The 16,644-nt window shown below is 38.7% G+C and overlaps 1 protein-coding gene across 1 annotated transcript in view; it reads right to left on the reverse strand.

The window, feature by feature from the left end:
* Positions 1 to 529: 529 nt before the first annotated feature.
* Positions 530 to 16,644, reverse strand: part of RAB2A (RAB2A, member RAS oncogene family) — a 42,894-nt gene continuing 26,779 nt past the window's right edge. The window contains exons 6-8 of the mRNA XM_083823900.1: positions 15,308 to 15,419; positions 4,362 to 4,430; positions 530 to 2,162 (exon numbers count right to left, since the gene is read on the reverse strand). Coding sequence (XP_083680026.1) covers positions 2,067 to 2,162; positions 4,362 to 4,430; positions 15,308 to 15,419 — 277 coding nt within the window. The 3' untranslated portion in view covers positions 530 to 2,066. The remainder of the gene's footprint in view (positions 2,163 to 4,361; positions 4,431 to 15,307; positions 15,420 to 16,644) is intronic.

Raw genomic sequence — 16,644 nt, forward strand, 5'->3', positions numbered from 1 at the left:
TTTTGTTCTTGTCAGAATTAGGGTACAAATTCCCCTACTTTGCTTTCTTAACTGTGGCAATTTTGATGTCTAAGAAATTTATTGCCATTTGTAACACAGCTGAGGCTGCTACAGAAGGGCATACTCTTCTCCCAACTCCTCCCAAGCAGCTGAGTTCGGTTATGGTGCCAGTTCCAAAACATCTTCAGTTAATTCAAGCAACTACTTTTGCTCATTTGTTCTTTCTTGTGAGCACCTCCTCCATCAAGCCATTTTTCTCCCAGCATCAATGCAATTCACCCCTATGGTTTTACCATCATGCAACACAAGTTTCGGACTTCAGATGAAGCAGTGTTGGTGTTTTATAAATGCAAATACATAATAACCAGTTAACAACACGTAAACAGAGAGCCCTCTTAAAAATGCGAATAGTTGAAAGCAACTATACTGCATTGCTTATTGTGCTCCAGAATGTGCAAGAAAGACGTGAAGTTGGCAACCAACATACATCCTGATCGGTTGTCCCTTCCCCCAATATACAAACAAAAAGTTCCACACATTTTTGAAACTTTATTTAATCTCAGAACCACTGCTACATTACACCTGTCAGACTGAAGTTTATTAATTTTCGATGTTAAAGTTTTGACAATAAGAATGGATGATACAAGGATCCACGTCCCCCCGTGTTGTGGTGCAGTCAGTATTGGTCCAGTAAGACAAAAAGTTCTGCAGTCTTTTTTCTTTTTTTTTTTAAGATATGTGAAGCATGGCCTAGCATTAATGTCACCCTTTTATCTGCAAGTTATATAAACAGGATGAGGTGGAAACTCTGTTGTTCCCTCATTTGTAGGAAAAGTGACACAACATTCTGTACTTAATAATAAACACTTAAACACAGGATTTTGTTTTTGTACTGTTGCAATCCTTTCACTTGAGGCAAAACTTCCCCCCACACCTCCCCACCATAAAAAGTACCAAAGCATTTCTAGTTTTGATTTTCATCAAGATTTCCAAACTGGCAGATTTTATTTTCACACCCTCTTCACAATAGACAAGATGCTTACCATATATTTAGGATTACAAGTTGTCACTAAAAGAAAGCTTTACACAACCACTGTACATTTAGGTTGAAAAACTGTCCTTGCATGAAAAATATACCTAGAAATCAAGTGGTAAACAAGAAAAAACATTAAGAAAAGATTAACGTGTTTATAATGTGCCATTTTAATGTTTTCAACTCCTCCTCTGCTTTTCATTCATACTCTGTTTTGACCTATAGTACTCGTTAAGGCAAACAGCTAATCCATTTCTGAAGAGGTGCTGTGGAAATTGTGGACAAACAGCAAACATTTGGCATTAAAATAGATAGCACGTATGTAGCCTCTAGTAATATACATTAAGCATTTTTTCTTGGACTTCAGGATAATGACAAGGGAGGATGAACATGCTAACAATGTCAAAAAGGCTTAAAATTTAGCGTCCAAGCAATTTCTATTAATGCTCCTGTAGTTTTCAAGCTCTAAGTAGTATAGAATTTATGCAAATGCATTAAAGAATTCTAGCTTGGCAAGTACACCCAAGCAGGTTATTAAACTATATATACAGAAAGTGATAAATACAGAATTAAAAGAGTCCTTCTGCTTCTCTTTATAGCCTTGAAAATTGACAAAAAACTTGAGGACAGCTCTACAATATTAAACATTAGGTAACCGCAGGAACTGGGAAACCTAACTACACAAACTGATTAAAATACTCAGATGACTTTGTAGTGTTTAATACAATTCAGTTCGTAGTCAAGGGCACAAGACAACATTTAACAAAAATAATCACATCAATTGACCTAGAAATCAAATGTAAATAGATATGAATACAATCTCCAAAATCTGTCTTTAAGTGAACATTAACCATTTATTCAAAGTTATACAAGAATTTGAAGGATAAAGTCTTCTCCTGCAACAGGAAACCAACTTACAAGTTTCATGTCTCAGTTGAATTGCAGTGGAGGCGAGCGGGGCAGGGGGAGGGAGGGAAGGGTGAACAAACAAGTTAGTAGGCCCCATCCAGGCAGCTAGAAAGTAAAAACAGGCTCAACAGCAGCCTCCACCAGCTTGTTGTCCTCCCTGATTGCCTGCAAGTGTTGCATTAGTAGCAGCATGTTGAGGGCCAATTTTTATGCCATTTGCCTGAAATGAAGTTCAATACACAGTTTGATTATTGTAGAAAACTAAATACACTCGAAAAGCTTTTCTTTAAAAACGACAATCATATGGTAAGGCGTCCTAACATATCCTTTTTTTTTTTTTTTTTTAAAGCAAACATCCTTGGCAATTAAATATAATTTAAAGAGAGATGCTTTCGTTCTCATTTAAATGTTACCTGCATGTTAAATCCTGTACCTTAAACTCCTAACCTGAAAACACCGAGCGAGAATCGCATTTGAGTACTGCTTGGCATAAGGCTTTAAGCATTTGCTAGGAATGTAAAACCTCCCCCTCTCACCAAAGCCTCCACCAGTTTAATAGTTTAGTATAAAACTTTTCCTCTCCAGACAGCATTTCTTTCTGTGTTGAATCAGCTGTACAGGCTAAGGGCATACGAGTGTTCTGTGTCATCAATAATTTCTATGATCCCGAAAGACGTGGCTCCTTGCCAAGAACCCACACACAGCGTAGCTCTTTCATTCATCAAAATCACACTTATATCTTAACCCTCACTCCCTCAAGTGGATTTTACCTAAAAATACAGCACTTTGAGAAAAGTAATACAGTAGCTTCAGAAATTAAGCTCTTAAGGAAACTTTGCGTCACAGTAAATCTCAGATTTATAGTGCTTGGCAGTTGTTCTGCAACAGTAGTAGCCTTGGGGTTTCTGGCACTAGCTCAGTATTGACAGCAGCTGATGTGGTTTCTTTTCGCTCTTTGACTCCTCTTTAATAAAAAGCATGCCCTATGGCTCATTGGTTTTGCCCCCTCTGGGCTGGTAGCAACTTCTTGAGGAATCAAGGAGCCCGACTTGGCACAAAGCCAAATAAATAGCACGGACTGTTGGCTCTTGACAGCATATTGCAATCAAAGCTCCGTAAGGCACAGTAAAGCAGTCAGCTACTATATGAAACTCGACAGATACAATGAGCATGCTTTTCCAGACACCGATTACCGTCCAATTCATACTGCACTGCATGAGTTTCTTTAGAAAATACGCTAGAGAAAATTTTACCTTTTGTCACCGGACTGAACTGAAAAGGTGTTTCACCGAGACACCATCTACGCGCACACGTTTTTCAGTCAGAATCAGTGTCTGAATGATTACTACTGCAGTCTTATTTAGCTACAAGTTTCCTAATGCAAATGCTCTTCATACTACTGAAGTTTCTCATTACTTCCGCTGCAAAGTCATAACAGCAATACTTTTATTAGTCGACATTTTCTTATGTTGAGATGTGTTACGTGGAAAGAGGCGAGTCTGAGCCCTGCCAGTTTCCTCCCTGCTCTTCGAACACTTCGGTGAGGACTATCGCCCTTCAGAGAAGTGACAGGCTCACAGTCCTGGCCAGAGTTGTGGCAGTACTCATTTCCATGTGGCTTTACTAAGCACCTCAGCAGCAATATTTAGGGATGCGGGGTAAAAAACTTGTGAACCAGAGACGACTGCCCACTTAACCCTGTCACAGCTGAACTGTTCTATGGGCTGTTACCTCTAATGTAAGTATTAACTGAGAACTTGTATTATCCTAACATAATTCTATCTACTACCACTGAATGTGAGTTTATTTTTTCTACAGCCATGAACCTACCTCCTAGCCGCTCAAGTTTTTCAACAGCACAATCCTTCCAAAATTTAAGAGGTTACAGGTCTGTCTTTCTGGACTCTTGTTTTACAAAAGTGCTCACTGCTTCATGCCCCACACCTTGTAAGAACAAGCTGAAGAGGCTGGCCCTGATAATCTGTAATTTCAGTAATGTGCATAGACAAAATGGCTAATCTTTTATTCCCCACAGAATCCAGCCACCTAAACCAGGAACATTTCAAAAGTCTTTTATGTAACTCTCAAAGCAATCCCTCCCCTACACTGGACAGCTCATGGAGTGCATCTGGCATATCAACATGGTCCTCCATTTACATAGTGGAAAATTATCTTTGAAAACAGATGACACCATATGGAGAAGTGGATGAAAGTGGATTTTCTTCTCTTTTGGGGATTTATATTATTTTGTGATGCTTCATGGATGGATAGGGTCACTTATTTTAATCCATTTTTACCACAATGGCAGACAATTCTATATCTAAACGTAACAGACATATTTTACTTCTAGGGAGGGTGGATTTGGCACATAAAAAAAAGAGAGAAAAAAGAAGAAAGTGTTTTGAGTACTAAAACTTACCTCATTATTAATGTCAAAAACTCCTTCCTGGATTTTCTCGTAGATCTCCTTTGCAGTGTTAATAAACGCCTAAAACAGAGAGGAAAACAATAGTAAACTAGTGGATATGATATCGTTTGGTGTACGATATACATGAGATTGAACTCCAGTTAGCATATTTTTTTCAGCAAGACTTTCCTACCTCAGGAGGAACAGGTACGACAACAGCATCCTACAACCTACCCTGAAGTAGCAATGGCTCACATGCTATTTACAAAAATAGAGAGGCATTTTCATAACAACTATATTCTACAATCTGTTGTCCAGTAATTACAGGGGGAAAAAAGTGGTTTTTAAGATATATAAATTACTTTTAAATTATTTATTTCTGACCCTTATGGATAGATTGTGTGGCAGATGGTTTCCCCTACCCTTAATATCTTTGTAATAGGCCACTCTAGATTAGAGTGCTTAGCAACATAAAACCACAGGGTACTTACAATGATGATGTAAGGATGCTGTCTGCTGGATGAAACCTTATGCTATCATTTAATATTCACCTAATTTTAAGAATGTATTCTCTTTAATTAATCTTGCACATGATGGGCAACAGACATCTTAATGGTAGAAAAGAAATACTCCAGATTTTATTATGATTTCTCAAATTGTATTAATTCTGAGAAAAGACTTTTTGATGCTACATCTGAAAGAGTGAGTGATATAAATAAATATTTTTGGTTAAAGTTCACAATCACTGATTCCATTTTTCATCTCTCGTTTAACTTCATAGGTCAAACAATGCCTAAGACAATGTATAATTTAAGAGGTGATTAACAGCAGCTAATAATTACAAGCAATAATCAAATATATGGCTCTTTTTATTTTAAAATACCATCAGCACACAATCATACAAGATATGCTATCTTCTGCACTAGCCCGTTACAGCAAATACAGATCTAATTCAAATATAAAAAAGTAAACAGGGTTCATGGAGAGGAACAAATCATACCTTTCCTCATTTCTACACTGGAAGCATTTGACTGCTGAACTTGCCACCAGAGCTTTGTTTCCTAATTAACAGGACTGATATGTTTTCACCTTTAAAGGCCTTACAGCTCCCCAGAGTAATCAATCTACTGCAGCTCAATTACTGCACCAAGCACACACCACAGCCAGTGAAGGAGACTTGAACGACTGCAGCAGGAGCAGGAAGATATGAATATGCATAAACTCTAAGTGGGTGATCGAATCATCACAGAGGGTCATGAGAATTTGCAGCAAAATAATGAGAAGAATTAATCATTGCAGATTCACAAGGCACTTAGGAAGTGAGTTCGTTTTTCAAACATGCGTTAGAGTTGAGGAGAAAAATTGGCTTGCAGCCAACTATGAATTGATTCAAATTCCTCAGAAATTGAAGTTTTCAATACAAGAAAAAGCATTCAAACTTATCTTGGTTTCTGATAACACACTAATTATTGTAACAGGCTCATACGTGGGCCTGTTGAAAGGTATAAGCCAAAAACTTTGGAAAGTCACAGCTGGGATCTGTGAGGATGCTTGCTCATTCCCACTTAAGTAGGACACTAAGCAGAACTTGAAGTCTTAAAAACGTGTTATGATAACTTCATGTAAACAAGCACTTAACAATTGGCACTTCTAACAATTCTAGAACTAGAGCTGGCTAAGTACACTTAGGCTCTTGGAATTAATTTCATGAGAATTAAATTACATCTATAAAAATTACTTTAGACCAACCACCTAGAATTTTGCCAGACTACCAACTCCAAACTGAGTACAAAGTATCTTCTGGATGCTACATTCAGGAAGAGATTGCCATGAGAATGCATCTATACTCACAAAAATGTGAAAATGCACCCCATATTCAACAGAGTTATTACATATGTACTGTACAAAGCATAAAAGCATGCTGACTTCAGTACAAACGGTGTATTTTAACACTAAATACATTTCCTGAGAAAATCTTGATCTGAAAAATCAAAATATTCCAATTCACCTCAGTTCTACAATTTCATTTGTCTACAGAAGATATAATCTGATTACCAAATTTCTGCCATGACTCTGGTACACTGAATATCAGTGTTAGAACAGTACATACAGGTATTCTGCATGGCAAAGTGCCAGGCTATACTGGGTCACATATAAATAATCCCTATTTGAAAACACTGGTTTCACGAGAATTTAGCATCTAAAAAATATACGTCTTCAGTTAGTACAGACTCTGAAAAATTACTACTATTCAGCAATGAAAAGAGACTTGCATCCCTAAAGACTTCCATCTGTTTCTTGCATCCATATATTTTAAGTTAGCTTATGCCTCAAAGTGTAAGTGGACCGAAAATACCCACCTGAGAACCTTACTAAAAACAGCACTCTAGTCACTTTAAGAATATCATATCAGATTTTGGCATTGTATGCTAGTGCCCCAATTAGCAAGGACAAGAAGGTGAACCCTGTGTAATTGGCTTCTTCTAAAAATTTCTTTTCATACTGCATGTTCTAACTCTTATCTGGAACACGCAGTATACTATAAACTCTCAATTATTTATGGGCAGTTTATCCTGTTTGCAGATTAACTGAGCCACGGATGCAAAGAGACAGAGCTGCTTCCCCTCAAATCCAGTTTGCATTTATTAGACCACGTGCAGGGGACTGCAAGAACACAGCTGTAGCACTTCACATGCCAACTTGGATCCAGGTGCAGCTCGGCCACTTCCACACAACACAAGACTTCAACCAGCAAGCCCACACGGACCCAGGCTGGCTGCCTACCAAGCCTGCTGCAGTTGCCCTGTAGATCCCGGTAACGCTGCTGCTGTTAAACCACAACACAAAGACACTCAAGCCTCTCCGCCTCCGACCAACTCAGGTCCATCCCAGTTTATTCTCACCGACTCCAGACAGGCAGCACTAGGCTCTGCCTGGCTTTACATGCAGTCACCCGAAAGATGGCAAGCCCCTGCTACACAGTTCCTACATTAATATACTCAGTCTGCAAAAACCTCTCTTCCTTTTATGAGTAGACTTCCAAACATACAGATTCTAGGCTACGTTTGAGGAAAATTAAAGAAATCACTGCATCTTTAGGAATATGTCTACACTTCGTGTTTAACTCCTGGTTTTAATCCTCCTAAATCACAAGATACTGATGCTTTTATGCTTGAGACTACTGAATTTATCTATACCACAGCACTTAAAAAAAATCTACAAAAGTTGTACAGTGATTTAGTGATTTCTTTCAATATCACATTTTTCTATTGTGTTCACCTTATAACTAAGTTTGCCAACACTGATAACGGTAACACCCTGCTGAGGAAAATGACACTACTGGGCAAACAGGGAAACTAAGTCTTGTAAGATGCGATCTGCCTGTTGTGTCACACCTGCACCTAGTGCAAAGCAAACGACGGAGGGTTTTGAGTCACAATAGCTGAGTAAAATATCACTTCAGATATTTACATAAGGGGTTTCCTAGGTCACGTTGCTTTATGGAAATCACAAAGTCTCAAAATGTCCACCTCAGAAAACAAACAAGCAAACCCAAAAGAACAACAACCGAAAATCACAGATGCTGCATTTAAGATAAATTAATCCTAAAACCCCCGACTATAAAACAAAAGCAATTTGACATCTATTTTATCAAAGTAAACAACATAGGTTTACTGCCCTTGAGACAAAACAAGGAAGAATGAATTCTGTTACTCGTAAAAAAAATAATGCAGAAAGTAAGGGAGTAAGCTCCTGTTACCTGTCATATGCAAGTTGTATGTAGGAGTAATAATAAGCTAAAGGCACCAGAACACAAGCTATAGAACAACTATATTTAGATTTGGCAGATGTGACAAAATGTGCAAATAATGTCTTGCAGACACTACAGCTATTGCCGTGATGAGTATTTGATGACTTAGCTCCAAGCTGAGCATAACAAAAACTTGTAAATGAATCACCAATACTTTTCAAAACTCAGATTTTAGAAGTCCATCTTCACTTAAAATCAAAATATATCATAATCTGCATTTCCAGTTCATGTAACATGCTGCCCTCTGGTGGCTATATTAAATTTAGTGCTCTGAAATACAAATTGGTTTGAGTTCATTATTTCCGAACGCTTTCCTACACTTAAATCAAGGACACTTAACTGTAACATATCTCAAATTCTGAAGCATGGCCTTCACCTCTGTGGTCAGCCAACACCTAGAAGTTTGTCCTCCTCCCAGTTTCCTATGCTTCAGCAGTTAAGATTAGTTCATTACTCTAGTAAAATATGCATTTGGAAACAGTAATGACACGGACCACAAACGGGTTTACTCAGTAGGGCATTCAACAGCCCAGAGTGTAAGTGGTGCCGGATGGTCACTTACGTAGGGAGATCCTAAAGCTCTGAGCAGCTGTTTTATGTGCAGTAAGACAATACTTTTTACAATTAAATGATCCTTCAGAAAGAAACCCAGGTCACCAAAGGGCTTTCAGAGGGGTTAGTTATTAAGCAGCAGGGAAGTGCTATATAACGAACCCACACCCCAAGAAGTGCCCTTACACATTTGTGGCTCTACATTTAAAGGAAAGGCGCACAGGCCCAAAACAGAACTTGACAGCAATTGGCTTGTGCTGTCTTTGACAAGCTTATTGGAAAGAAGCACATTACTAGCTTGAAGCTTCTCAAGAAGTACTGCAGCTGCTGCTGAACAGTTACAAGAGATGGAGCACCTGAGAAAACGATAAACACATAACTAAGGAACTACTTATAGAGCAAAATCTATGGCTCAGGCAGACAGCCATATGATACTTTTCATGCTGTTATTGAGAGCCTGGAACCCTTAACTGAGAATTTTATTATGATTACACCTCAGGATGCCCAGAAGTCCCAAGAACCATGGCAGAGTCACTGTTCCTTGCAGCACAGTTGGGGCGCTGCCCAAGGACTTCCCACAAGGAGATAAAAGTTGTGAATCTTCACTGAAGTCAGGTGTCCTGCCCCTTCTCTCTCCTACAGATGAACTGACACCTCTATTTTCTCATGGGAGAAAATGGCTGAAGAGCCTAACTTCACACAGCTGAAGGGTCACAGAGCTTTGATTTCCATGAACCTGAAAGAATCCTGGTTTTGATACAGCTTAAGACAAACCAAATAAAATTAAAAAAACACACACCTTTCACATACAAGAAATTCTACTGTTCTCAAAGCTCTAGTCACATTACATCTTATGTCACTTTAATAGTAAAGCTACTAACACCTTGAAGTTTCAAGTTTTACCAACTAAATCCTTGCTAAATAAATAGATCACCAGGTCAAGCAGCTGTTTGCGTACCAGCACTTAGCCATATTTAAAAAGGGTAAAAGGAAAGGAAAAAACAAATTCTAGAAAATATGAGTTCCAATTTGGAACTGGTAAGAATCTCATCTTTCTGTGGGATTTTCATTTTTGTCCTTTAGGGTATTACCAAGTCCATCATCCTTCTGTTATCTGTGACTGAGCAGTATGCCTGTTGAAACTACTGGGATTTTGAGTCTCCACTTTCTGATTCAACAGAAGTATGAAAAAAACTGCCTGAAGAGAAAATTAAGTTACAAGTGAAACAGAACTGTCGATTGACCATCCAGCTGTATGTAGCAGAGGTACTCAAACGCTGGGTTGAAACGGTTAGTCCATTCAGATTTAATCCTGAACAATGAATGCATTAATGCATTCTATTTATGTGCAGACAACTTGGAACAACAAAGACAGTAGTCTAAAACGAAAGCTTGGCATAGGGCTATATAATCCCATCCGTATGGGGAACAACTGACTGAAAGCAACTGCCACACCAGGAGTCAGTGACACGCTAGTAGAGCTCGGTAAGATCAGCTTCTGAACAGTGGTGGTGTCTGGTGCTGGTCTGACCAGTATCCAGAAAACTCTTTTGCTTAAGGTTGATCGTATTAGTCACTATTGAACTAGCACTATGGAGCACAAGAGGAAGGCACGAAGTTACTACAGCTTTCCAAATACAGCTAGGCATCTTTACTTCTTTACAATCAATACCTGTAAATGGATTCAAACAAACGATATTCCAGGGATGCAAAGATAACTACTGAGTGCTGTAGAAGACCTTACAGTTCATGCAGATGACCCTATTCTACCCATGCACATGTTAGACACTGCCCAAGCAGAAACCACACAGCAAGCTCTGAACCACGCATTTCAGATAAGACTACAACTAACAGTCATATACTGTTGTTGAACCACCAATGAAAGGTGTGATATAGTTGTTAATGTCTCTTGCAAATGAGAGAAAAAAGTCTTCAGTATTACATGTAGTTTTAATACAAGGTAGAAAACCAACTGATGTTGACGCAGCTCGGAAAGCACTGAAGAAAAATGCAAAAAAAATCAGTTGGCTGTTGATAGTAGGCTATCTATTTTGATGGCTTTAGACAGAAGCTAAAGGGAAGTTGATAACAACAAAAAACTCTTTCTACAAGCATGATATGGCTGAAGAGGCAGCGTAACTGGTCTTGTGGCAGCAGCCAAATGATAGCCAAATAACCCCCCCTCCCAGTCCTTTTACCCTCCTAGTGATTCAGAAACTCTCCTCATCACATTCCACATTAAACGTGATGATTTAACTCTGCAGCCACACTGAATTCTTATACGCCTCCACAGAAGCTCTGAAGGAAGAGCCTACGTCTACTTCCTGCTCCCAGCTATTAATTGCCTATTGTGCAAACAGGATATAAACATCCCATTAACAGCCTTGCACTACATGACCAGCTAACAGGATATTCTCTGCTGCTAAACGTTGACATCCAAGATATAGGTTAACAGATCATACTGAAGAACAGAATGAACGTTTTAAAACTATCTTAAGATCTGAGCAGGACAATGCACTGCTGCAGCTAGGAATTGACTAAGGCACTACACAGTGGCAGAAATTGTGTTTAGACAAGAGAAACAAAAATAACACTGATGACAGAAGCCGATTTGTTCATTTAAAGAAACAGCCAAGGACTACCGTTATCTTACAAATCTCTATCGTAGATGTTTATGAGGCACGTTAAGATGATGTTGGGTCAAAAACAATGTTGAACTGATCACACGTTATCTGGTGGCTTGCCTCATCACTCTGCAAGAACAATGTATTTTCAACTAGAGATAAGTTAGAGATAAGTTTCCTCTGGCCATTTAACTTCTTCTGGTACAAGACAGCAGACACATCCATGTACTGCTGTGTTTCAGTAACACATCCTCATGAAACGCGAATAGTCTGTACACTGAATGGCACTGACTAGGACCCACAGGACTCTAACAGCTGTCTGCTTATGCTTCATGATGAGGATCTGTTAACCCACGTAGCATCACCAGCCTGTACTGCCACTCTCCTCCTCTTGAATCCCCCAGTGACAAGAACTTGGTATTCAGCATAGAAGAACCACACTGTTATTAGCCCTGTTGTTGCAGAGCCAGGTATTACTCTGGACCAGAGATAAAGTTAAGAAAAGCATGCCAGGTCTTAAAATAGATGTGCAGAAATGCTCACGTGGCAAACAGTCTAAACTTCTGTCCCGTTCTGTCTAATAGGAGAGAACTGATCAGTATACAATGGCATGCCTCGCTAAAGAAGGCATTCATAAAATGTGGAACGTGGTTAGATTCCAAAAGGGCTGAGAATGCAAGTACCTGTAGAGCAAAGAGTGTCTCAAGTATAACTAAAATGGATAAAAAGTACTTGCTATAGTTTCTTTACATGAGTGGAACGAAACCTGTACACTTGCAAGCTATGCACGTTTGTAATGACATAGACAGCTTCCATATATTGAGGATAAGGCTCCAGAGAATTACAGGAATTGTTACATGTTTTTAAGGTGGTTTGGAGAAGGGCATGTACAAACAATCCGTGATGATTATTTCTAAACCCTTAACAGTCTTCTTCTGCCATGAGTACAAGCCTCAGATTCAGAAACTGGTTAGAGCACCAGCTCTGCAGCTACAAAGCATATTTGGCCAGGGAAAATGGATCTCCTTCCCAATTCTACTTAGGACAGACACCTCAAAATTTGATCTATTTCTCTCAAATGACTGGAAGAATAGTTAAAGCCTTATTATTGGATACTGTGTAGCTTCTTTGTCATCACTTTACACTTCCTTTACTACTTTTATATAGCAGCTACTAAAGCAAATGCAGCACTGGGACAAATGCAGTAGGCCAAGGCTTTATTAGTCAATTATGTAGTCTCAGTAAGGCAAAATCCCTCTTTTGAGAGCAGAAAGAGGAAACAAGACACTGGTTGTTATCTGTGAATGCTCTAGCTTGCTCCATCTATGCATTTCCATATGTACATGAGTCTTACAGTAATAGTGTCTCTTCTCCAAATCACCCTTTGAGGGATATTTCCTATTGAGGGGTAAAAAGAACAGAAGCCCAGCTTTTTAGATCCAATCTATTTCCAATCTATTTTTTTCCCATCTACTTTTGCACTGTTGAATGCAAAATTGAACAGTACAAACACATATTCTAGTCAAAAACCTTACTTTCTTAACCATTAGTCTCTCCCCCAAAAGAACAGTAAAAATGTTTTGCATTGTTACTGCGAAAGATTTGTGAACAGAAAAGATTGTGTCAGAAAACTAATTTCTTTCCAGTCCTGAAGTCATGTGCTGAAGGCTTTCTACATCTGCCTCAGCTCTGTATACCTCTTGTTCTTTCTTCTAATGCTGCCCATTTCACACAATTTCTTTCCTTGCTCCCCCCATTTTTTTGATACTGAACAGTCCAGAATCAGCACAATGACAAAAATGTAAGTGGCCTCTTCGTTTGTCCATGAAGTGATAACTTTCGTCTTCCATGCCTACTATTTCTCCTCACTTATTTTTATTAACTCAAAGGTTAAGATTTTGCTCTGTCAGCTGTAACTAGAGTAGATCATGCTACCTCTTTCAGTATTGATTGAGAGTACCGTTTAAGGAATGTATTTGACTGTCACTACAAAGAATTAAATCCTCAAGCTTTTGCATCAGTTAAGAAAGTTACTACAATCGCTCATTCATAGAACCAGGAAGAGAGGATTCTATTTGAACTTATTTAAGAACGAACTCTCTGCCGATGTTCCTTCTGATAATCATAGGTGCATTACGTACCAGACAAGTCATCCACTGGAAATCCACTTTTTGTCACAGAAATAGGTGACAATGTTAGAACCACACAGTAACAAAACAGAATGAAGTAAATGAAGGCTGTATGCCTTCTGTTCTTCTATTCTATGATTTTTTCAAAATTTCAAAACTAGAGAGCTTTACTACCAAAGCAATATCTAACCAGTTGCCCACCATCTTACAATTTAGGACTATTTTAGAAAAGACTGAGAAGAGATTATGTAGTATGAGAAGCTGAACTATGCCACGCTACTTTAAAAAAAGGCTAATAAGCTGGGATGCACGAATTGAGTGTAGGTCTGAAAGACAAGTCACAGAAAGGTTTGGGTTGGAAGGGACCTTAAAGATCCCCCAGTTCCAACCCCCTGCCATGGGCAGGGACACCTCCCACCAGACCAGGTTGCCCAGGGCCTCATCCAACCTGGCTTTGAACACCTCCAGGGATGGGGCATCCACAGCTTCTCTGGGCACCCTGTTCCAGTGCCTCACCACCCTCTGAGTGAAGAATTTCAGTGAAATTGAAATGAAGCAATCTTTCTGCTTTACATAGCACTAACGTATCATCTGGAGCTCTTTGTCCACCACTGTACTGGGTCTGGCTGGGATGGAGTTAGTTTTCTTTATAACAGCATATATGGTACTGTGTTTTGGATTTGTGATTAAAACCGCATTGATAACACAATGTTTTAGCTGCTTCTAAAGACTGTGTGCACAATGTCAAGGTTTTCTTTTTCTTTTTTTTTGCTGCTTCTGCTCCCTCAGCAATTAGGCTTGGGGTAGGCAAGAAGTTGCAGGAGACACAGCCAGACGGATGACCTGACTTGGCCAAAGGGATATTTCATATTATACAATGATAATGCTCAGCAATAAAAAACAAGATGTAGCCTTTCTAAACAGCTGTTGCTCAGAGACTGTCTGGGAATCGATCTGTTTATGGGAAGCTGGGAGTGACTGCCTTTCCACCACTCTCCCCCTCCTTCCCTTCACTTACTAAGCTGTCTTTATGCTGATCCATGAGTCTTTCTCACTTTGACTGTTCTGATTCTCTACCCCATCCTACTGGACAAGTGGAGTAAGTGAGCAACTGACTAGGTTGTTGAATTGCTGACTCAGATCAACCCACCACAACCATCCTTCAAGACAGATGTGTAGTAGATTAAGGTGACGTATGTAAGAACTCACATATACCCACAAATATGAACTATATGCAAATTTCAAGGGAATGAAGTTCTTTACTCTAAAATAGCAAAGACTGAAACACATAACATTCAAATACATTACAGACTACAGTAACCAAGATAATGGCCTCTTTGGCAACTCTCTGGAGGACAGAAATTGTGTGTGTGAATTGCAGCAAGGAAGATTCCTGCTAGGTAGTGGAGGGGAAAGATGAAAACTGTTTACAGTAGGGATACCAAAGTATTGCAATAGCTTGCTCTGAAGAGCACGTGAAATATAAGAGGTCTTTAAGAACTGGTTAGATTGACATTTGTCAAAGACACTGATAGCCTTTCTTGCTTTGCACTAGCAAATCTATTCCAGTTTCAATTTTCAGATTACAAAACAGACAGGTGTACCCATTTCACTGATTATGCATTTTTAAAAATAAGCATCTGAGTTAATGCAATCTCAACAATATCTTTGGTGCTGTGCAATCAGATAAAATTTAGACAGCATCTTTCTCGTATTACAAATTAAAGAACAGCTGATTCAAGTGGAGAAAGCCAAAATCTAGAGGAATAACATCTGTACAAACTACAGAACGCGTTTCAAAACAACTATTTTTACTAAAGTACCAATGTTAAGCAAAGTTACCTCCTCTACATTGGAAGCAGTTTTGGCAGACGTCTCCATAAAGATAAGTCCATGCTCTCGTGCAAATGCTTCACCTTCCTCTTTCTTGACTTCTCGTCTAGATTCTAAATCACTAAGATGGAAAAAAAAAGTTATTCATGTGGTCTAACCTGTCCAGGTAAATATCATTCTTCAGAGATGTACTTACAAGCCAACAGTCCCCATTAGAACTTATGTACATACAAAGATCTACTCAAGCCTTTACATAAAGTAGAATTACTATAAGCTTTGCACTTACAACATACGGAGTAGCCACAGACATCACACCTGAGTTATCAGTTCTAGCTGACACAGATCTTAGAGTTCATGAAATGCCTTGCAACGGGATAGGTATATACTTATCTAGCTACTCCTCAAACGCTAACTTCAGACATCGTCATTTTAGGTAAATATCATTTTTCTAGTATCACGTTATCTATGAACAAAAACGGTATTTTCAACTATATTAGCTGCTCCCTCCTGACAACCTAGCATTTAGGTTTTGAAACTCTATGCCTGACCTAGCCCTTTAACAGCAGCAGAACTTAAAGTGACTGTAACACATTTTCTTGTTTCCTGCTTTCCAGTCTGTAAGAAAGTTAAATATTACAAAAAAACCAAAAACGTAGAAAACCTTCTTGGACTGGACAATGAAAAACAAACCCACTTCTAAGTCACATGGACACAAGTATTTCACTCCTACTTTTTAGAACTTCTTTAATTCTTAAAAATACACAGTGATACACAGTTTCTGTCCTTCTTTCTAAGTATATTACATCCTGAACAATATAATGCTGTACTTTTTCATGTGATTTTACATAAGTTGTCTTTAAATTACACATGTAAACACACACTTTCAGATATACAATTCCAAATTAAACAGCATGCAAACACAGAGGTTTAATTTATAGCCAGAGTGCTAGTAAGACATTTAATACTGGGCTGCCACTCTTGTAATTACACATATATGAAACATAAATCATACTCACTGTGGCATCAATTTTGCAGCAAAGCAGGTTTTTGTTATTTTTACAACTATATGCTAGCTCAGATAAGTTACAGAGTCAAGATAATTCAGCACATCATTTAAACATGGAGCATTTGAAGATAAGGATACAAAAAATGTCTTCTCAAAGAAAAAATAAGTTGATGTTAATTATATGTAAGCACTCCCAGTATCTCAGTCTCAGGCTTAAGATAACTAAACAAGGTGTTCATTCTCGTGTCCCTGAGGTAGCTGCCTGACATTGTATTTTTGAACTTGAACAATGTCTTCATTGCTACTACCACGCTACACTCCAAAATGTCTTATCTAAAGC

This window comes from Anser anser (assembly GCF_964211835.1).
Source record: "Anser anser genome assembly, chromosome: 2".
Lineage (NCBI taxonomy): Eukaryota > Metazoa > Chordata > Aves > Anseriformes > Anatidae > Anser > Anser anser.